Source organism: Herpailurus yagouaroundi, unplaced genomic scaffold, assembly GCF_014898765.1.
Source record: "Herpailurus yagouaroundi ecotype Mexico unplaced genomic scaffold, PumYag 191, whole genome shotgun sequence".
NCBI lineage: Eukaryota > Metazoa > Chordata > Mammalia > Carnivora > Felidae > Herpailurus > Herpailurus yagouaroundi.
In genome coordinates, this window is record NW_024412422.1 from 4,813,620 (window position 1) to 4,835,323 (window position 21,704).

The following is a 21,704-nucleotide window of genomic DNA, read 5'->3' on the forward strand; positions in this document are numbered from 1 at the left end:
TCCTGTAATAATTAGTACCTAGTCTATACATGGTCATAAATATTCAGTAAAAGAGTGGATGAATAACCTTACAACTCCTGGGAAGCAGGGTAGCATGGTGGTTAAGAGGATGCTTTTTGGAATTAGAAGGTTTTGTGCCCTTACCGTCGTTGGCTGGGTGACCTTGAACAAGTTACTTAGCCTCTCTGAGCCTCATTTTCTCATTTGTAAAATAAAGACCACAGTATCTTCCTTAGAGGGTTGTTGTAAGAACCCAGGGAGGTGATATTCATGAACAAAGTACATAGCTCAGTGCTTGTCACAGAGAAAATATTAAGGATTCAGAACTGCTATGGCTAATGTTATCACTGTTATTCTGATATCCTGTATTTGCCCCAGGGGTCAAGAGAACAATACCTGGGCGCTTTTTTGTGCATCCCATTTTCCATTATGACTGTCCTCCGGGCATCTTCCCGAACCATCTCCAGGAGCTTCTGCAGATCTGATGGGAACATGAGAGGTCATTGTCCAGAGGGCAGGCGGGGCTGGTATCCCCTCCGCTTCTGTGTGTGGGGAGCTGGAGAGGGTAGATCGGGGTCTAGGCAGCCCACAGCGTTTGGCAGGTTATACACCCGGTGTTATCTCCCTGCTTACAACCAGTGACTGACTCATGGTTTTCCTTCTGGACAGCATCCACATTTCCTCCAAGTGGCCTCTCAGGCTTTGCAGGGTCTGGCTGCTTGTTTTCTCTCCTGTCTCATCTCACTCCCCTCCCCGACCTTAAACTCTAGTGTAGCCAGAGACAAAACGGTTTCTAATTCTCAGAAGAAATCGTCTCGTTCAGGAAACCCTCTCTGATCCCACAGACCTGATGTGGCAACCTGGTGACCCACAGGCTGAATCTAGCTCTCAGGTTTTGTTTGATTTGATGCAGATGCCCAGCTTTTCAAACTGGAAGGTTTCACATAAAAATCCAGACCACCCGCTCCCCTGTAAAAGACTCTGAGATGGGGTTCATTCTTGCTGCACGCTGCCGGTGGCCATTGGGCAGGTGTGCACGCTCGGGCTGCCCCATTTCTCCTGCCTCTAGTGGACTTTTCCCTGCATACTTAATGTTGTTGCTGTTTTCTATAGTGTAGAAATACATTTTTGTACCTGACTGTTAGGGGTTGAAGTGTGTCTTCCCAAAAGATATGTGGATGTCCTAATCACCCAGTATCTCAGAACGTGAACTATTCACATTCTTGTTTGGAAACAGAGACATTGCAGGTATAATTAGTTAAGTTAAGATGAGGTCACACTGCAGTGGAGTGGCGTCTTAATCCAATATGACTGGTGTCCTTATAGCAAGAGGGGACAGACACTCAGGGAGAGGATGGCCTGTGATGGCAGAGGCAGATTGGATTGACAGTGCATCTAGAGCCAAGAGCTGAGGGTTGCCAGCTACTGTCAGAAGCTAGAAGAGGCAAGGAAGATTCCCCACCTACAGGTTCTGGAGGAAGCATAGCCCCATGACACCCTGATTTTGGATTCCAGCCTCTAGAACTGTGTAAGACAATAAATTCCTGTTGTTTTCAGCCTTCTGGTTCATGGCACTTCATGACGCAGCCATGAGAAACTAATATTAGAAAATGAACTATACTTGGAGTGGGACAGTAGAAATCCTACATGTTTTATATGGATACAGATTTACAAGTACCTGGCACTGTGCTTGTCATCGAGGGTTCTCAGTCAGCATTTGCTGAGTAAATAAGTGAATGGCTAAGGAGAGAAAAAGAGGGAAGAATTTGGAAGAACTTGAGCTAGATTTGGGGGTTCAGTGAAGGAGGACAGTGCCAGTGGGGACCCTTTTCACCCTTTGTCAGGTGCCTGTAGTCAACGCAAGTGCAGGTCTTAAAAGCCATACCTAGAAGAGTGAGGCCCAGTGCTTGCTATGGCCATTTGTATCCAGCCTTGTTTATGAATGCAGTCAGTGGGTGCTTAGGGCAAGGGCGCTCCTCTTCAATGACCTTGGAGCCATCTAGGCTGTGAACAACACCCTCATTCAGCCATTTTCTACTCCACCTTCTTCATTCTCAAGTAATCTATCTTCCCAGTAATTTGAGGGCATGATTACATTTTACCTGAATCTGATCTTCCTCGTTGTCTTGTCACACCCACCTCCCCTACTGCTGCACATCCCAGAATCCTTGGTGAGTGTCTAGAAGCCTATGAGTAAGGCACCTGTAGCTGGTTCCTCCACTTTCTTCCCATCTCCTCAGAACCAAGGAGCAACATCTGACTGCTCCCCCACTCCTGCCCTCACTCACAAGCAAGCCAGCCTAGGGGTGGGTGGATACCAGCAAATGACCCTAGTGACCTGGCATGTCAGGCAGCTTTCCTAGAGAATCATATAGAAGGCTCCTCGCTCACTTAATGCACCGAAAAAAAAATTTTTTTTTCTGCTTGCCGATAATGCGTCTGGGAATGTCTGGTGCCCAACCAAAATCAGGCTCCATTCATCATGTACCTGAGTTTGGTTACATATGAATTAGAATAAAGCCTGGGGGCTTGGAGGCCCACATCTACGCCTCATGGCTACCTGGGAGAAGATACTTGTTTGGAAGGGGAGCAGGTGCCACAAAATAGGGTTTCCCTGAGGAAGACAGTCCTGGAATGGATGCCCACACTCAGAGGAACCTGCTCAGTCCTGAGTCCCCAGAGCAATGGAGAGGACACTACCCATTGCTCACAGACAATGGCATCCTGTGTTTTCGAGTGCTAAATCACACCGCCAAAGAAAAAAAATTCTGACTTCTGTCCTCCACCTTCCATCTACAGCCTGTCCACACAGCTCACTCTTGAGTGACAAAACTCATTCCTTCCTCTTTAGGGGAAAATGGAGGAGGTCTTTTTGTTGTATGGGGTTGGGTTCTGGGGGAACGTTAGCCACCGTGGGATGCATCTTTTCTGGGTTGCTATTTAAGTGAGTTTCTCCTCTTACAGTTCCAAGACTGGGAGCTTCAAGACTGGCAGCAGGAATGGCCTGGGCTTTGATTTCTCGAGAATCCCCTTGCCATTGATTTGGGGAGGGGATCAGTCCATGGAGAGGCCACAACCTGCTGTCTCCAGTGATTTGCCTCCACAAAGACTTCATTATGCAGCCAGCCCTGGAAATTAGACCTTGGTCAAATGGTGTCTCTCAGAATAGGATTCATGAATTCAGAATAAATTTGAGAAGGTTTTAGAAGGCAGTGAAAGTCTGGGAAATTAATCTACTTTTGTCAAGGCTCTGACAAATGGGATGAGGATAACGTATAAATAGAGGGGAAGGGTGAGGAGGTGGAAATAGAAAGACTTTCTTTTTGGGACATAGATATCTGGTGGAAACGCATCTCCTGGTCATTGTTGTGCACCTGCAGTGTGCCAGGCTCAAGGTGAATAAGACGTCATTGTTCCACACCAGCAGGGAGCTCACATTCCTTTCCCCCCCTCTTCCTTAGTAATAGAAATATGTGCACGTGCACGCACGCACGTGTGTGTGTGTGTGTGTATGTGTGTGTGTGTGCGCGCGCGCGCTTTTATGTGTGTGAGGGTAAGCCTTTACTAGACCTGTTGTCCAACATCTTTGCAGCTAGGTGTGCCCCTGTGACTAAATTCTGGGCAATGAGAGTTTAGTAGAAATGTTGTATGGAGCTTCTGAAAAGATTGCTTCAATTCAGCTGGGAGTGAGCAATTTCCTACTTCACCTACTTTCTTCTGCTTCCAGCCTAGCATGTGGCTGTGATGGCTGGCATTCTAGCCATTTTAGATCGTAAAGTAATGCTGAGAATCATGGCAAAGAAAGACAGAAGGAAGCAGGTTTCCTGATGACCTTTTGGAGCCATACCAGCTGTGGACTGGTCTTTTTTAATCTGTAAGAAATATAAATATCTTTCTTAAGCTACTATTTTTCAGATTGCTGTATCTAGCCAAAAGGAGTTCCTGATACACTGAGATACAATTGTAAGTTAAAATTAAGTACTCCGTAAAACCAAATATAAGTACTAAGGGAAATGACAGGGAGGGAACCCAGGAGAGTCAGAGAAGACTTCACAGGGAACATTTGAGTTGGGTCTTAAAGGTTGACTACGAGTCCACCAGACTAAAGTGTCACAGGTTAAAGGGCATTGCAGACAGAGGACAACATGAGAGAATGAGCATTGTTTAAGAAGAGGAAAGCTATTTGGTGAGGTTGGAGTGCCTGGTGGAAGGTATGAAGTGGCGAAAGCTGAGCCTATTGTAACAGCTTGGGACAAGATCAGATGCACTGTTTTAGAGGCAGTGGGGAGTCTTGAAAGATGTTAAGCTGGGCAACACTGCATCAGATTTATTTTTAAGTTTATCTATTTATTTTTGAGGCAGAGAGAGTGAGCAGGGGAGGGGCAGAGAGAGGGAGAGAGAATCCCGAGCAGGCTTTGCACAGTCAGCATGGAGCCCGATGGGGGGCTTGAACTCACGAACCATGAGATCATGACCTGAGCCAAAATCCAGAGTTGGATGCTTAACCAACTGAGCCGCTTAGGCACTCCTACGTCAGATTTTTAAGTTAGAAAGTTCCTTCTGGCTCAACGTGGAGAAGAATCCATGGGCAAGTGAAGGCAAGACAGGAAGCAGGGAGACTAGGAAGCTGTTGCTGTCATGTAGGTGAGAGGTAATGAGACTGTGGACCTGGGGGTTCCAAACTCAGGTACCAAGAAGGGTCAGGTACCGGGATGGATGACATGAGCTAGTGTAAGAAAAATCAAATTTTGTGTGACTTGAGGGCTAGACTGGATTTCCTGGGTTCAAATTCTGGCCTCATCACTTATTAGATGTGTGACTTTGGTCAGATAATTTAATCTCTTTGTACCCCACTTTTCTCATCTACAAAAAGGCATAAAATTGTGGGGACTCTTTGAATTTACATGCAAATATATACATACACATAAGTGTGAATTTATATATGTATACAGTATGTATATAGTAGAAGCTAGAATAGTGCCTGATACGTAAAAGTCTTCTTAAGCATTAACTCTTGTACTGTCATCATCATCATGATCATCATCATCCTTATTCTAAGGAAAATAGTAGGGCACATGAGATGATAAATGGCCATGCACTTGGCCAATTGGGAGCAATGATTGGGGGTAATAGGGAGTGGTGGGGATTGTGGAAAACTAGCCAGCACGTGCCCCCCCTAAGAGGGGCAGCTCCATTTGGATGTAGTGCATGGTTGCGGGTCCACTCTTGCCACAGTGGTGGTGGTGGTGGGTTTTTAATCAAAATTTTTATGTAAAATCTTTCAATCTTAGAATATCACCCCAGTTTTTTTTTTTTTAAAACAAAACCTTTGTATTAAAATGTAAGTGGCAGGAACTAGCCTGCACGCCTCAGTTTTCTATCTCTAAACGAAGATGAAAGCGACGGGAATGAAGAGAGAAGGTTTAAAGGAGTTTTAGGAGGTAGGACTGAGGGGACCAGTTAGCTGGTTAGATGTGGTTAGGAGGCAGCGACTGGGGACAGGTCTGCGGTGTCTCAGAGGCCTGGAGAGGTGGCACTGTTCACCCGTCTGCTCATCACAGATACCTTCCCCCTCCACCCCCTCCTTCCTTCGGCATGCCTGCTTCCTCTTGGGGAACACTGTGCCACTTCTGGACTGAGGCAGTTCTTGGAGCTGGGGACACTTCTCTTCTTACTTAACAGCAGGGCTTTTGGGGCTGAAAGACACACAACATGGATATAACATTGATAACCACACAGACATCTTGAAGAGAAAACCAGATCTGGTTAGTCCTGTACTGAAAACCTCCCAGAGACTTCCTGTTGCCATTGAGATCATTCTGAAGTCCTTACCTTACCCTACAAAGGCCATGCCCACTCTGACTCCCGCCTCCCTCCCCGGCTTCATATCCTGAGACCTCAGCCTAAATGGTCAGAGCTGAGAGAGGCTTTTTTGGTGACTGTGGCTAAACTAGCCTCATCCCCACCGACGGTCTCTCTCTGGCCCATGTCTTGTTTTATTATCTTCTGATCACATATCATCTGCAACTGACTTGATATTTGCAGTTTTGTTTATAATCTGCTTTTTCCTTCTAAAACATAAGCTTGGGGAGGCCAGGAACTATAATCCTCAGTTCCAGGTGCTCAGTAGCTGATCAGTAGATATGTGTTGAATGAAAGAAGGTTCAAGAAATCCATAAGAGTCATACGTCTGCTGATGGCTGATCTTGGTTCCTCACTATCTTAGATAGTCTGTTCAGCAAACAGCTTTTCAGGGCTCGGAGCCTTTCATGGATTTTCATGGCTTTCACCCTGTTGACAAGGGTGGGAATTTTTCTCATTGGCAGTCATTACTCTGAGTCCTGACCACTTACTGGATGCTTTGTCCTTCTGTCCATTCTTTGTTTTGATGATTAGGGCCTCAATCAGGCTTTCTGGTCTACCTTGACCTCTTATTCAACCTCCTTGAAACTATCCTACACCCACTTCTTTTCAGCTCAGCCTAGCTCAGCCCAGCATTGGTTGCCACAGGCATTCTAGATGGTCTGAAAGAACACTGGCTAAGAAGACAGGCCTCCGCTTGGGCACCACTGAGAGGACACAGGAGATGTGGTGGGAAGGGGTCCATGCACCAGAGTCCATAATTTTGCATTGGCCAGCTCGTTCATGATCCTTTCTTTTTCTCTTCTATTCTCTCTTTCTGCATAAATCCCTTCTTTCCTATCTCCTTTCACTATACAAGCTCAACTCAGAAAGTTCTGAGAATAATTTTTTTTGCATGACTTATGGAATCTAGTTACGATTCTATCTGGTGGAAGTCCATAGGCTGTACCTAAAAGAGTATGCAAAACTATGTATATATGTGTGTATAAATTTTCTTATGGAGAGAGGACTCCTAGTTTTTTAAATTTTTTTTTTCAACGTTTTTTATTTATTTTTGGGACAGAGAGAAACAGAGCATGAACGGGGGAGGGGCAGAGAGAGAGGGAGACACAGCATCGGAAACAGGCTCCAGGCTCCGAGCCATCAGCCCAGAGCCTGACGCGGGGCTCGAACTCACCGACCACGAGATCGTGACCTGGCTGAAGTCAGACGCTTAACCGACTGCGCCACCCAGGCGCCCCAGGACTCCTAGTTTTTAATAGATTTTCTAAAGCACCTGTGTCCCCCAGATTGTGAACCACTGAAAATGCATCTTCCAGAGCAGGGGGAGGCGGGGACGAGTGTCACAGAGGGATACAACTTCCATATATAACATACTTGGAAAAGACAAATCCCTAGAGACAGAAAGTAGATTTGTGGTTGCCTAGAGCCATGGGGTGGCAAAGGAGAGAGACTGCCAATGGATATGAGGTTTTCTTTTGGTTTGATTGAAATGTTCTAAAACTAGATTATGATAATAGTTGCACAACTCTGTAAATTGACTAACAGTCATTGAATTGTACATTTAAAAAGAGTGAATTTTATGGTATGCAAATTATACCTCCATAAAGTTATTTTAAAAAGTCAATGCTGCATTTCAAAAACTTAGTATGAAAAAATGTGAAATATCTCATTAATAATTTTATATTGATTTCATGCTGAAGTGACAACATTTTATATAAGTTGGGCTCAATAAAATATAATTATTAGGATTTAAAAAAATTTTTTTAATGTTTATTTATTTTTGAGAGAGAGAGAGAGACAGAGTACAAGCAGGGGAGGAACAGAGAGAGAGGGAGACACAGAATCTGAAACAGGCTCCAGGCTCCAAGCTGTCAGCACAGAGCCCAACACGGGGCTCGAACTCACAAACCGTGAGATAATGACCTGAGCCGAAGCCGGATGCTCAACTGACTGAGCCACCCAGGCGCCCCTATCATTATTAGAAATTTAAAAGGAGCAATTGATGACCATGGGCTGTCTCTCGAGGAGAAATTGCTCAGAGTAACCCAAGGTACAGAGTATATTTCCAGTCTCCCCTGGGGAAAAGCAAAGGGGACTGAGGAAATTGAACAGGGCTAGGAGACCCCTGTGTCTCTTTTAACTGAATGGGGGTGGAGGTGGAGTAGGAGGGGTTCTTGATGTCTAGCTTCAAGGCAAAGAGTCCAGGCAGATTGTTCAGATCTCAGGTACGACTTACTGATATGGAGAGGTTCTTCGTCAGGCTTGGTCGAAGAGGATTCATTGTCCTCAATGTCCTTGCTGCCTGTTGCCTGGGTGATCACACTCTGGGGCTCGTCTGAGCCGGGGTTCATGGACATCATACTGCTCTGGGGGGATGATGCCCCACTGGTCCGAGACAGACTGAGGGTGGAGCCTCGCCAGCTTGGCTTGCGGTTGGTGACACGCAGTATAGGAATTTTGAATTTCTTGGTCTGAAAAAAAGAGAGAAGAGAGAGGGGTCTCAGAAAGAAGGGAGGGAGGACAGAATGATGGAAGGAAGGAGAGAAGGAGGAAGGAGGGCGGATAGAAGGGAGAGAGAAGAATAAATGAGGGAGGGAAGGAAAGAAGAAAAGAAAGAAAAAGTGAAAACCTGGCTCTGAATGTGAATTTCTTTTGGCTCTTTCTGAACACCATGAGACGTATCCTGGATCTGTCACAAATCAAGATAGTTTAAAATGTGTATGATTTTTTTAATCTTTTTTTTAAAAGATTTTTTTTAATGTTTATTTTTGAGAGAGAGAGAGAGAGAGAGAGAGACAAAATGTGAGCGGGAGATGGGCAGAGAATGAAGGAGACACAGAATCCAAAGCAAGCTCCAGGCTCTGAGCTATCAGCACAGAGCCCGACACGGGGCTTGAACTCACAAACCGCGAGATCATGACCTGAACCAAAGTTGGACACTTAACCCACTAAGCCACCCAGGCGCCCTTTTTTAATCTTTTTATTTAAAAAAGTTTTTTTTTAATGTTTATTTCTGAGAGAGAGAGAGAGAGAGAGAGAGAGACAGACAGACAGACAGAGTGTGAGCAGGGGAGGGGCAGAGAGAGAGAGGGAGACACAGAATCTGAAACAGGCTCCAGACTCTGAGCTGTCAGCAGAGAGCCCGACATGGGGCTTGAACTCACAAACCACAAGATCATGATCTGAGTTGAAGTCAGACACTTAACTGGCTGAGCCACCCAGACACCCCTAAAATGTGTATTGTTTGAAGCAAACATTATGGGACTTACTCTGTTCAGTGAGTGCCATGGTTGTCCACGTAGTCACCGCAAGAAGCCAAACGCATATTCTAATGATATTACCAGGGACCAGAAGAGCTTTTGACTTTTCTTTTGTAATAATCATCAGAGTTGATTTTTAAACTGTGGGAGGATGGGTCTCATTTCTCCAGCTACCTCTTGGTTTGACCCCACATTGCATGTATCAATTTCTTGTTCCACTGAGTTGACGCCAGGCCCTCCAACAATGAAGATTTGTGTTTGCTGGAATCTTCTGAAGAATGTAGGATGGAGAAAATTCTATAGTTGACGTTTAGGAAGTGGGATATCGGGGAAGCAGATTTGTCTGATGAGATAGCACTCATTGTGGGAGGAAGGAGAGCCATGGTTGTGGTGGACAGAAGGGTCTAGGTGACAAGCCCTCAAAGGTAGTAAGGGGTAGGTAGAGAAAGCCCTGTAAGGGAAATGTGGACTTTTGGGAGGAAAGGAGTCAGACAGGATGGGTTACCGGTGCGTGTGTGTGCACACATGTGTGTGTGTGTGTGTGTGTGTGTGTGTTCACCCGCTTGCATGATTGATGTCACTTCTGAATCTACTGTGTAGGGTCCTGTCTTCGTTTAACTCATGGCCCAAGTCTTCCAGAGGGTTTCTAACTGGCCCAAGGTCACACACAGCTAGCATGTGGCAGAGCCGGGATTCAAATCCAGGTCAGGTCAACACCGATGCTAATTATTGGGCCTTGCTTGAAAATACTTTAAGCAATGCTCTTTTCTCAGTGGCATTGAAAATTCCCCTGAGGGGCGCCTGGGTGGCGCAGTCGGTTAAGCGTCCGACTTCAGCCAGGTCACGATCTCGCGGTCCGGGAGTTCGAGCCCCGCGTCGGGCTCTGGGCTGATGGCTCGGAGCCTGGAGCCTGTTTCCGATGCTGTGTCTCCCTCTCTCTCTGCCCCTCGCCCGTTCATGCTCTGTCTCTCTCTGTCCCAAAAATAAATAAACGTTGAAAAAAAAATTTAAAAAAAAAATTAAAAAAAAAGAAAAAAAAAAAAAAGAAAATTCCCCTGATCCCATGCTGATGAAAATACCAGGTTTACAGTGGGACACAGTAGGTCCTCAGCTGCTCCAGGGTAAGAGCTCAATAGCGCCCTGGGCTATAGTTTATGCTCGATGAATGGAAACAGTTTTATTTGAGAACATGTATTTATTTATGTATTTATGTTTTTTTTTTTTAATTTACGAACTTTTATTTATTTATTTATTTATTTATTTATTTTTAATTTTTTTTCAACGTTTATTTATTTTTGGGACAGAGAGAGACAGAGCATGAACAGGGGAGGGGCAGAGAGAGAGGGAGACACAGAATCGGAAACAGGCTCCAGGCTCTGAGCCATCAGCCCAGAGCCTGACGCGGGGCTCGAACTCACGGACCGCGAGATCGTGACCTGGCTGAAGTCGGACGCTTAACCGACTGCGCCACCCAGGCGCCCCTTAATTTACGAACTTTTAAAATGAATGCTCCTGCAGGGAAGACTGAGGTCATCTTTCAATCAGACTCATAGTGTTTGATACCTTCAGAAAGCAGATAGGAAGAAAAGACAGCACTGAGGCCACACCAACATCTAATAAATAGCTAACAGGGTGGAGAGAGTTGTGTCCCTCAGGATTCGTATCATGGAGTCCACGGCATGTGGGCAGAAGTAATTTTTTGGTGGCTGCCTTGTGGGGCCATGAGTACAGGTGGAACTTCGCCCTCCACCCTGGGAAGAGGGGAGGGTCTTCCTGGTTGCACAGGGGAAGAAGAAGGTGGGTTTACCCAGATCTCCAAGGGGGCATGTTCTCTCCTTTGTCCAATCAGGAGCTTGACACAGCATCCCCTTTGTCCTGACATTGCAACTGGGGATAATATATGTGGAAGTCACCTCATCCGGTCTCCTCTGGCACAATATGAATTCCTGGCTCTGGAAACCAGACTCTTTAGATCAACATCATTTATGAAGGCTGGACACATCGTGTCCCAGGGGCAGCCTGGAGTCTGGCAATGAGCACTGGACCTGGATCCCGGGGCCGGGTGGGGGGAGGGGGATGAACATCAGAGGGGCCTTGAGCAAGCCACAGCCTTGCCTCAGTTTCTTTATTTACAAAACAAAGAGAATAGACTGGGGTGGTCTCAAGGAGCTTTCTGCATCCAGAGCTCCGTGTGGATCTTCCTTGGGCTAGGATTTCATTTTGTGCTCCTAAAGTTGCCATTAATTAAAATTCAATTAACAACCTCAGCCAGGAAATCCGAAGTGAAGGGCTGACACTTCTGATTAATTGAGAGTGGCAGAAAAATAAAATGTGAGGGGAACATGTGACAGGCAGTTTCAGCATCTTGCTTACCCTTTATTGAACTGACTCTGTCTGAATTGACTTAAATCCCCAAATGCTTCTTCCCTATTTTTTATATTTCACTCAGGAGCAGTGTTAACCAGCTGCTGTGTTCCACCTCAGTAGGGACTGCTTTTGGCAACAAAGGAAAATATTTCCCTGAGTGATTCCTTATACTTTTTCAGAAGCAAAGGGTTTCAAACTGGCGGCCCGTGGGGGGGTGGGGGGGTGGGGACATGATTAACTGCCCGGAATGTTACAAATTGGGGAGGTTTTTATATAGCAACCTAGGTTATTAGTCTCTCTGAAAAATGATAAGCCCCAGACTTCCATTCTCACGTGGCAAAATGGCTAGAGCTGGGCAGAAGTTCTTCCCTTTAGCTGAGCAGGCATATCCCTGTTTGCCACAGACCTCACCACTCCCTAATGCATTACACCCATCCAGATTTTTTTCATATACCCAGTTTGCCTGGTTCTTACACAAACATGATCTTGGCACTGACAAGCTCTAAACACACAGAAGAATATCAGTTGCTGTGGGAATTGATTGCAGCCCCTCTTTCAAAGCTCTCATTTTAGAGGCGCAGAAACTGAAGTCAGGAGACAGGATAGGACTTGTCTGAAGCCACACAGTGAACCGGGTCACCGTGGCTAAGCTAGGTCTCCTGACTCCTAATCCAGTGCTCCCTTGTCCTCAGAATGGACCACACTTCAGCCTAGAATGTGACCTATACATTTCCTAGGGAATTCAATTTTGTGAGAGTTCCAGTGTGGTGATTTACTGTCCCCTGTTGCAATTTTTGTCATGAATATTCCTGGAGGACATTTTTTTTTTTTTTAAGTTTGTGGTTCCTGCTGCTTTTTCTGTTCATCTCTGGAGACAGATGTACACAGTGTCTCCATAGCAACTTTATGTGATAAAAAATAAAGGCTTCTACTTCTCAGATCTAGGCACACCCTGATGAAAGAGCAAGAAAATAGTGCAACTCTTCATGAGGGGCAATTATAATCGTGACACCATGGAGGACATGCATTTGACGAGCTCAGTGTTGTTTTTTTTTTTTTTTTAATTTTTTTTTTTTTAACGTTTATTTACTTTTGAGACAGAGAGAGACAGAGCATGAATGGGGGAGGGTCAGAGAGAGAGAGGGAGACACAGAATCTGAAACAGGCTCCAGGCTCTGAGGTGTCAGCACAGAGCCCGACGTGGGGCTCGAACTCACCAACTGTGAGATCATGACCTGAGCCGAAGTCGGACGCTTAACCGACTGAGCCACCCAGGCGCCCCATTGACGAGCTCAGTGTTTAATAAACAGTGTTTCATGAACAGACCCAGGATTAACTCTTCGCTCTGCCATTACCCGGTTGTGTGACCTCATGCAAGTCACTTAGCCTCTCTGAGCCTCAACTTCCTCCTCTCCCAGCTGGGGATTAGAATTGTGCCTCCTGGGGCAGAGCTGGCTAATGTACCCAAAGCATTTCCTCAGCATAGAACCTGGCCCATTGCAATTATGTTAAAAAGTGGCTTCTAAAAATTATATAACCATGGGGCGCCTGGGCGGCTCAGTCAGTTAAGCGTCCGACTTCAGCTCAGGTCATGATCTCACAGTTTCTGGGTTCAAGTCTCGTGTCAGGCTCTGTGCGGACAGTTTAGAGCCTGGAGCCGCTTGAGATTCTGTGTCTCCCTCTCTCTCGGCCTCTCCCCTGCTTGTGCTCTCTCTGTCTCTCAAAAATAAATAAATGTCAAAAAAATTAAAAATTATATAACCACAATAATTATCAACATTTTACCATTTTCTTTTTTTTTAATTTATGTTAATGTCTTATTTATTTTTGAGAGTGAGCGAGCGCACAAGTGGGGGAGGGGCAGAGAGAGGAAGACACAGAATCCGAAGCAGGCTCCAGGCTCTGAGCTGTCAGTGCAGAGCCCGATGTGGGGCTCGAACCCACGAACCGCGAGATCATGACCTGAGCTAAAGTTGGACACTTAACCAACCGAGCCACCCAGGCCTCCCTACCCCTTTCAAAGTGAGTTGGCATGGTGTTTCCTGAGGTTCTTTACTAACGTTGTGAAGTAGGCAGGGATAAACATTATTCTCATAGTGTGGGGAAGGGCACAGGTGTAGGAAACATTCTAGGTGCCTGCTCTTTCAACTACCTTTACTTATCTAAATATTACCTCTTGTCAGGGTGCCTGGGTGGCTCAGTCAGTTGTATATCTGACTCTTGATCTCTGTTCAGGTCATGATCTCACGGTTCGTGGGTTCGAGCCCCACACTGGGCTCTGTGCTGATGACTCAGAGCCTGCTTGGGATTCTCTCTCTCCCTCTCTAACCCTCCCCGACTTATGTGCACTCATGTGCCCCCTCCCCCCCCAAATAAATAAATAAACTTAAATAAATATTACCTCTTGTCATTATTACTTTACGGTGCTTGTTTGTTGGGTAGATGAATTTGGGAAGCTTTGGGTTTGGAATAGTTTTGAGAGAAAAGAATAGACCTCTCGATGTTCCCTTGGTGGTAAATGCGCGTTCTTGTTTGTATAACACCCTATCTGTTGAATCACCTACTTTTTATTTTCTGGCTGAGTTGAAAAGAGAGTGAGAGATCGAGAGAGAAATGACTGGTATTGATTAAAAACATGGAGTGAGGTGAGTCCATTTCCTTCCGGTGACATGTAATTGAACAGCTCCGCAGCTGCTCCTCCCCTTTCCCGTGAAGTGGTTTCTGGCCAAATGTCATGTCTCCCGTAATCCCCAGATAGCCGTTTTAATTAAAATTTACAAAAACCATCCAACAGCATGTGGTTCTGATTTCTCTTCACTCAGAGAACCAACTAGAAAAAAAAAAATCCCATCAGAGAAGAGACTGGCAAAAAACGCTCCCAATGCAAGTCAGGGCTGGTAGCCAGACCAGAGCGTCGTGTGCTGGTAGTTACCTTAGGCGCTGTCACGAAGTGCTCCCACCTCTGTCCCATGGACTTGTCCTTATTGATTTTTTTTATTGTGCTCTTGCTTCCACCCGGGTCCCTGAGTGAGAAACAGCTTAATGAGTTTTCCGTTCCCAGAGCCTCGGTTTTACTACAAGTTCTTTTAGGAAATGCAATGAATGGATGATGGATGCTGGCTGTTCTCTGTTACGGTTTCTTCGCCCCCCCGCCACTCCCCCCACGTTTGCGTGAAGAAGTGAGAGGCACAGTCCTCCATAGCTGGGTCCTGCCAGTGAAAATTGAGGTTAGGAGAGACCACCGCTTACGAGGTGGGGCTGAGGGAGGTGAATGTATTTGTATTCATTCTGCATTTGTTTGCGATTTGGACTTGGGTCCTCTCCTAAACTCCAGGGCAAGTCTGCAGCTACTCCTGGGGGGTGAACTGAAAGGCATGTTCATTTCTGAATCTCTGCCTGCGGTGGTGTCCAAGAATCCTACCATGAGGGGCACTTGTGAGTAGCATGGAGAGAGTATAACTGAGGGGGCCTGTGGAGAGGTTGTAGGGGCAGGTTTTTGCACAATGAAAATCACTGGTTTGGAGCGTATTGAGCAGAACTCTGTAGATGCTACGTGCAAGATGCTTTCTCACTGAATTGTCTCAATAAAACCTTGCGATGCAGTCATTGTCACCCCATTTTACAGATGAGAAAACAAACGGGGGCGAGGGTGCTCAGGTCACTCACCCAGGTTCAGATTTACAGTGAAACTAATGACTGTCACTTGATGGGTCCCTGTGGGGCCCTGAACCTAATTTTCCACTGCAATTTTTCTATTCCTTTTCTTAAAGCACCACCATTCCCCAGTTAACTAAACTTCGGGTACCCTAAATCCTGGTTCCTCCCCTCAGGGGTTGGGAACTTTCTGGTTATGAGACTGAGCCTCCAGCAGGTTTTGTTGGTGCTGTACCTGTAATCCCTCATCTGAAACCCATAGGACCAGATGTGTTGCCACGTTGGCATTTTGGGAAGGATATATGCTGCCTGTGCCATATGTTAACGTAATCCTTCCAGAAGCAGGGACTGGGACAGCATCCTGTAACCAGACACATTACTATTTCTGCAGTGACATATATGAATATTTACTCTAGGTGGGCTAAAGACCTGTAAATAACTTCAAGTCAGATTGTGCCACCAAGTCAGTTTGGTTCATGTCAAAGCTTGCTGCAGAATGAGTTATGGAAAAATTGTTTCCAGAGCCTTTTGGATTTTGGACTTGGGGCTACAGGACAGTGGATCTCTGTTGATAAACAAGCAGGAAGACTCAGTGTGTGCTCTTTCAATTGCTTCTACCTATCAATCAATGATTGATTAACGCACTGATTTCCCTTTCCGTCTGTCCATCCATCCATCCATCCATCCGTCCACCCATCCACCCATCCCTTTCTTTATCTCCTTTTTCTCTGCAGAAAGGGTTTTGGATGGCTGGCATCCTTTAAATCATTTGGCTGGCTGTCATCTAGTATAGAGCAGGGACTTGAGGAATTGAGGTGGCCAGACCAGGTTGATGACGGGAGGCACTGACAGGGGTCTAGACTTCTCAGGGGCTGCTGAGCGCTGATGAGGGAGGTGGGAGATGCTCAGATATAGGAGGTAAAGGGTGATCAAGCTCAAACTTGCATAAGACGGGCTTCTCATGGCACAAGGCTCTGGGTAGTGGAATCGAAGGCTTTTACCAGCCCAGATGTGGAGCAGGGGCTGGGGGTGGGGGTGGGGGGGAGGTGTGCCCTCCTCCCTGGCAGGACTTTGCTGAATATTTATCAGCCCACAGCCACACAACCCAGGAAACATACGTAGACGCCAAGGTGGAAGTCAGGCTGGTGAGGGTGGGGCGGGGTGAGAATGTGCCTTCAAGCTTTTTGTAAGACTTTATGTTTGATTACACAATAAAAAGCCCTCTGAATAATTAACAGTGAAGCTCATTTAACGTTGGTTCTGCCTGCTTCTCCCCCGAGTAATCAAATTAGGGAATATTTAAAATCCAGCCAGAGGAAGGAACAGCAATACTTCAGTCCTATAAACAATATTTAAACTAGCGGCGCTTTTGAAGTCTGATTTAAGGCTCACCAACTGGAAGCTTTAGCAGTTTCTGCTTTGGAGCGTTTCTTTCAAGACCACAGGGCTTTGGGGCTCCTTCCTTTCACTAACGCAGCTCCTGCTGTGCCTCCAGCCTTCTTCTTGAAGTTCAAAAGCAACCCCCTTCCCCTTTCAAAATTAAATCTGGTCCCAGCCAAGCTTTCAAAATCTTAAATATTCAAGCCCGATCGGGAAGATGGGGAGGCTTTCTGTTAACGGTGACTTCCTAGATGACCCGAAATCTATTGCGACTCCAGGCAGCAGGTAAATGAGTTAAAAATGCAGCGAGGCTCCCAGAGATCTTAAACAGCCCTTGCACCCTTGCTCGTGCAAAGCCACTGATAAAGAAAGGGCCCTGGTTAGACAGAATCAGTTTCTCTGATGTTTCATTCTCAGTAGCAAATAAACCAAAAAAAGGAAGATCAAACAGGGGCAGGAAAAGAAGTAAACCACCTGTGTTTCTTTGTCCACAGGGGGCTGGCTGCACACCTTGTCTGAGATGGGCACAGCAAATTGACAGTCCGTCCTTCCCAAGGCTTGGTGGGGTGGTCATTAGTGCTGTTTACCAAATAGTCCCAGGTCTTTCCGGCTCCTTGAGGACAGGGGTAGTGCTGTGACTTGCTTTGTTTAAAAGCGATTAACCTTTTTTTTCTTTTTGACCATAAATTTCATATTTAAATAAATAAATAAATGCGATTGAATGTGGCGTTTAGGGTGGATGCTTTAAGGGCCAGCCCTCAAGGCAGATTCCCTCTGCTGCCAAGTTGATGGTGGAAGCTTATGTTGACAAGGAGCTCCTGTCAGCCTGAGTCCTTGAGCGACTAAGGAGCACAGCCCCATGTTGATGACACGTAGGACGCCCAGGAAATGCACTTGTGTTGCATTAAGCTTTTGAGATTTTAGGGTTGTTCATTCCGGCAGCTTAATTTAGTTTACCTAATTGATGTCCCTGATCTACTGTTTGTGTGACCTCAGGCAAGTCTCTCTGAGCAATAGGACCAGGAAAGCAGTGCATGCTGGTGGTTAACAGTGGGTTTAAGAGTCAGGTGGCCTGGATGTTCGAGTCCTGTGCCTGCCCTCCTTCCGAGGCGTGTCTTTGTGTAAGTTACTTAGCCTCTCTGAGCCTCAGTGTCCTCATCTGTAAAATGGAGGGAATAATATTAGGTATGTCAGAGGATTGCTGTGAAGATGAAATTTGGGGCTTGTTAGGGGCTTGGCTGGGTGCCTTGTACAGAGAACTGAACACAGTTAAACTATTAACAGTGTGCTTTTGTCAACAGGGGTCTAAGTGTGGCTTGGAGGAGGGGCTGATGGTGGGGAACGAGGCACTAGGGCAGATCCATAGGGGCAAATCTGCTACGATTTTCAGACCATAATTTCCCCTTGCTGAAGCTTTCTGGGGGATCCGATTTGCTAGCAATCAAGGGAGGAAAGCGTTGAGCCCCGTCGCATCTCATTTAACTGTACCCACCAAGCACATTTTGTTCCGAGTGTGTCACTTGAAATGTCTCTCCACAGCGGCCATCAGAGTGTTTTTCTTAAATACTTCACTCAGCCTTTGCGAACCGTCATGTGGGGTAAAACACCTACTTCTCAGAGTGGAAAGCCTGTTGACCAGTTTAGAATGCATTCACGAGTCCATGGCTGAGTTTGGAGATCGGCGGTAACTGCTGATTGTGCACCAGGGAAGGAGGGGACAGAGATCAGAGCTCCCAGGATCTCCCAGGCAGGTCGCCGCCCTAGTGACAGGTGCTCCCATCATCCTGCCAAGGTCCCCTACTCCTGCAGAGATGTCCTCTTGAGTAAAGCAGGGGAGGCATTTTGCAATTAAATCAGTGCAGAGGGGAGAGCAGGTGAAATCCAAGATTTCACTCAAATGTCACCTCCCGAGTGAGTCTTTCCCGGATGACCCAATTTAAAAGTCACCCCCAACCTGCCACTGTCACATCACCCCGTCAATTTCTTTGTGACCCTTGGTGCTATCTCACAGCATCTTGATTGTTGCATGTTTATTATCTGCTCCCCTAAAGCTGCAGAGAACAGAGATGTTACCTGTTTCCTTCACTGCTGTATCCCCAGTAGTGCCTGAAAACAGCAGGCTTGAGGAACATGAGAGTTTCCGGGGTGGGGTGGGGGCGCACATGACAAGGGAAAACCAACTTAAATGTAATAACTGCTATTTTTGCATGTTCTTCAGAATGATGCTGCATTTTTCCCCCCACAAGATTGACGATCTGGCAAAGACTTAAAGTTCTTACAGGACTTGGTTAAATATGTTGATAAACTCCACAGTCATTAAAAGTGGTTCCAATATGGAGAGACGGTTCCCATATGTTAAGTTAAATACCAAAGCCATAAGTATAGAATGGCCTTTTTTTGTTGTTTCTTAAAAGAAAATGACACACGCACATGTCACATCATCTTGGTAAGCTGCAGTCCCTTTTGTATCCTGGATGCCCCCTGACAAATATTACTTTGCAATGAGTTTTTCTTTTTGCTTTTTGACACCAGACTGTGCCCTACATTAATTGAGGACTTTGGGGCTTTAGCTAGGAACAGAGGAAACTGCCATTTAGTGGTTAAGCACGTGTGCTGGGCCCACCAGGTTACCGGAATTCAAATTCTGACCTAGCTTTTACTAGCTATGCAATTCTGAGCAAGTTACTTAAATCTTCTGTGCCTCAGTTTCCTCATCTGTCAGTTAGAATGAGGCTCAAATGATGTAAAGTACTCAGAGCAGTGCTTGACATCGGAAGCACCCAGGTGCGAGCTATTTTCATTATAACACAGTAGGTAGATTTAGGAGCCTGTGTCATATTTGAAACATCAAAGTGTGGTTGCCTTTTAGCCTTCCATGTTTTTCTAAAGGAACAGCAGGTTCTTCGTGCCTGGGCAGCCCAGCCCTTGAGTGTGAGGACTTTCTTTTTTTCTTTTTCTTTTTAAAAAAAATTTTAAATGTTTATCTATTTTTGAGAGAGAGACAGAGACAGAGTGTGAGTCGGGGAGGGGCAGAGAGAGAGGGAGACACAGAATCCGAAGCAGGCTCCAGGCTCTGAGCTGTCAGCACAGAGCCGGATGCGGGGCTTGAACTCACGAACTGTGAAACTGTGAGATCATGACCTGAACTGAAGTCAGATGCTTAGCCAACTGAGCCACCTAGGCGCCCCGAGTGTCTGGACTTGCTTTATGAAAGTCAGGATTATACCCACCTGGACTCCCCGATTAAGAGTGGGACAGTCCTAGGCAATAAGACATAGATGATTGTGCTGCTTGAGTGTGTCCAGGGGACAGCTCCTGACACCTTCACCCCATGGTGTATGCTGTACCCTGCCTGGAAGGTAAATCAGGAACTCTTTACTCCCCTGCTTGGCCAGGAGTGTGCCCAGTTCTTTCCCACGGGAACTAGGGAAGATAGCGGGGGGGGGGGGGGGGGTGAATGGAGTTGGGGAAAAGTGGCACTAAGGTTTGTAATGGTTGCTTGCATCTATCTCATCTTGGCTGCTTCTCTGTAAAGGCCCATTCCTTTCTAGTCAGTCCTTGGAAAGTTAATTTCTAGAAAAAAACAATACCAACACAGGGTTATAACCCTTATCCAATTCCAAAATCCAAAGGGTGTTGAAAACTAGAAAAATGTTGGGGCACCTGGGTGGCTCAGTTGGTTAAGCATCCAACTTTTGGTTTTGGCTCAGGTCATGATCTCACAGTTCTGAGATCAAGCCCTGTGTCGGGTTCTGCCAGCACAGAGCGTGCTTGGGATTCTCTGTCTGTCTCTGTCTCTACCTCTGTCTCTCTCTCTCTCCCTCCCTCCCTCCCCTGCTTTTTCTAGCTCTCTCTCTCTCAAAATAAATAAATAAACTTAAAATTTTTTAGGGGCACATGGGTGGTTCAGTTGGTTAAGCTTCCAACAGTCTGTGGGTTTGAGCCCCTCATCGGGCTCTGCACTGATACTGATGAGCTTGCTTGGGATTCTCTCTCTCTCTCTCTCTCTCTCTCTCAAAATAAACTTAAAAAAGGTTTTTAAATAGCTTATTTGGCAGCAAAACATGACCTGAACTGATGGTAGGCTAACGATGGCCTTTGTTTATCTTTATTATACACTTAGTGTAAATATTCATTCTTTTTTTTTTTATTCCTGCAGAAATACAGTGTTGGATGATAGTTGGCTACCCTGTCCTCTTGGGGTGTGTGTGTGTGTGTGTGTGTGTGTGTGTGTGTGTGTGTGTGTGATGTTTTCTATGCTGTTTGCCCCATATTTCCTTTCTAAAATGCCAAAAGAGAGAGAGAGAGAGAGAAAAAAAAAAAGCAGTTCTGAAACACAGCTGGTCCTGAGGGTTTGGATAAAAATTTGGGTACCTTTATATATAAAATAAGTCTTACTTTGCCAAAATAGAGGCCTGCGTCTCTGAGAGAAGGGTAATCAGCATATTTGTTATTGAAAGCTCGGTGTCTGCTCTCTCGTGGACCCAATCACCTTGTCAATTGAAATAAACTCTCCTGCTGGCCGTGGGATTAATGAGGATGCTGGGAAATGATAATGTGTGTGAACTGCCACATGATGAAATTGGGAAGGCCTTCCCTGACCCCGCTAAGGAAAGGGGGGACTCAGACGCAACTCGTATGACATCCTAGAATCTGTCATCTGTCCATTCACCCAACCAGCCACCAATTCCAGCCAAATATGGGATCTCCCTGCAATTAACAAAGATCACCTTCTGCTTGCAGCACGGGAGCTGCCAATTAGCAAAAGTTTGTTGCCTGGAGAAAGCCCATGTTGAGGTATTGAACCACCCCACTTTCTTGCTATAAAATCCATAAGAGGGCAGGATTTGATCTACAGCCATCATCATGCCTAATAGAAGAGAAACCTCTGGGACCTGCAGGTCCCCGATGATGGATGTTTCCTTTTGGAAAATGCAAGGTGGGTGTCAGGGCTCAGGGTTTGTGTTTCAGATGCTTGAATAGCAGGAGATGCTGGCTGCTTGATGGTGGAAACTTAGAAAACACAGTCAGGAGAACTAGAGGTTTGGTGTTTCTCTCTTGGGGTCATTCCGCGATTGCTTATTTTTGCAACCAGATTTTGGTTGACCTTGCTTAGCTTTTTTTCTGTCTGTATGTTTGTTCATTCTTCCAGTGACATGGATCTCATCTGTTGGTAAA

At 45.9% G+C, this 21,704-nt stretch overlaps 1 protein-coding gene across 1 annotated transcript in view; it reads right to left on the reverse strand.

Annotated features, from left to right (window-relative positions):
* CCDC60 (coiled-coil domain containing 60) overlaps positions 1-21,704 on the reverse strand; it is a 161,958-nt gene that overhangs the window by 12,475 nt on the left and 127,779 nt on the right. Inside the window, exons 6-8 of the mRNA XM_040443743.1 lie at positions 14,425-14,515; positions 8,102-8,336; positions 397-481 (exon numbers count right to left, since the gene is read on the reverse strand). Of these exons, the coding sequence (XP_040299677.1) occupies positions 397-481; positions 8,102-8,336; positions 14,425-14,515 (411 nt within the window). The remainder of the gene's footprint in view (positions 1-396; positions 482-8,101; positions 8,337-14,424; positions 14,516-21,704) is intronic.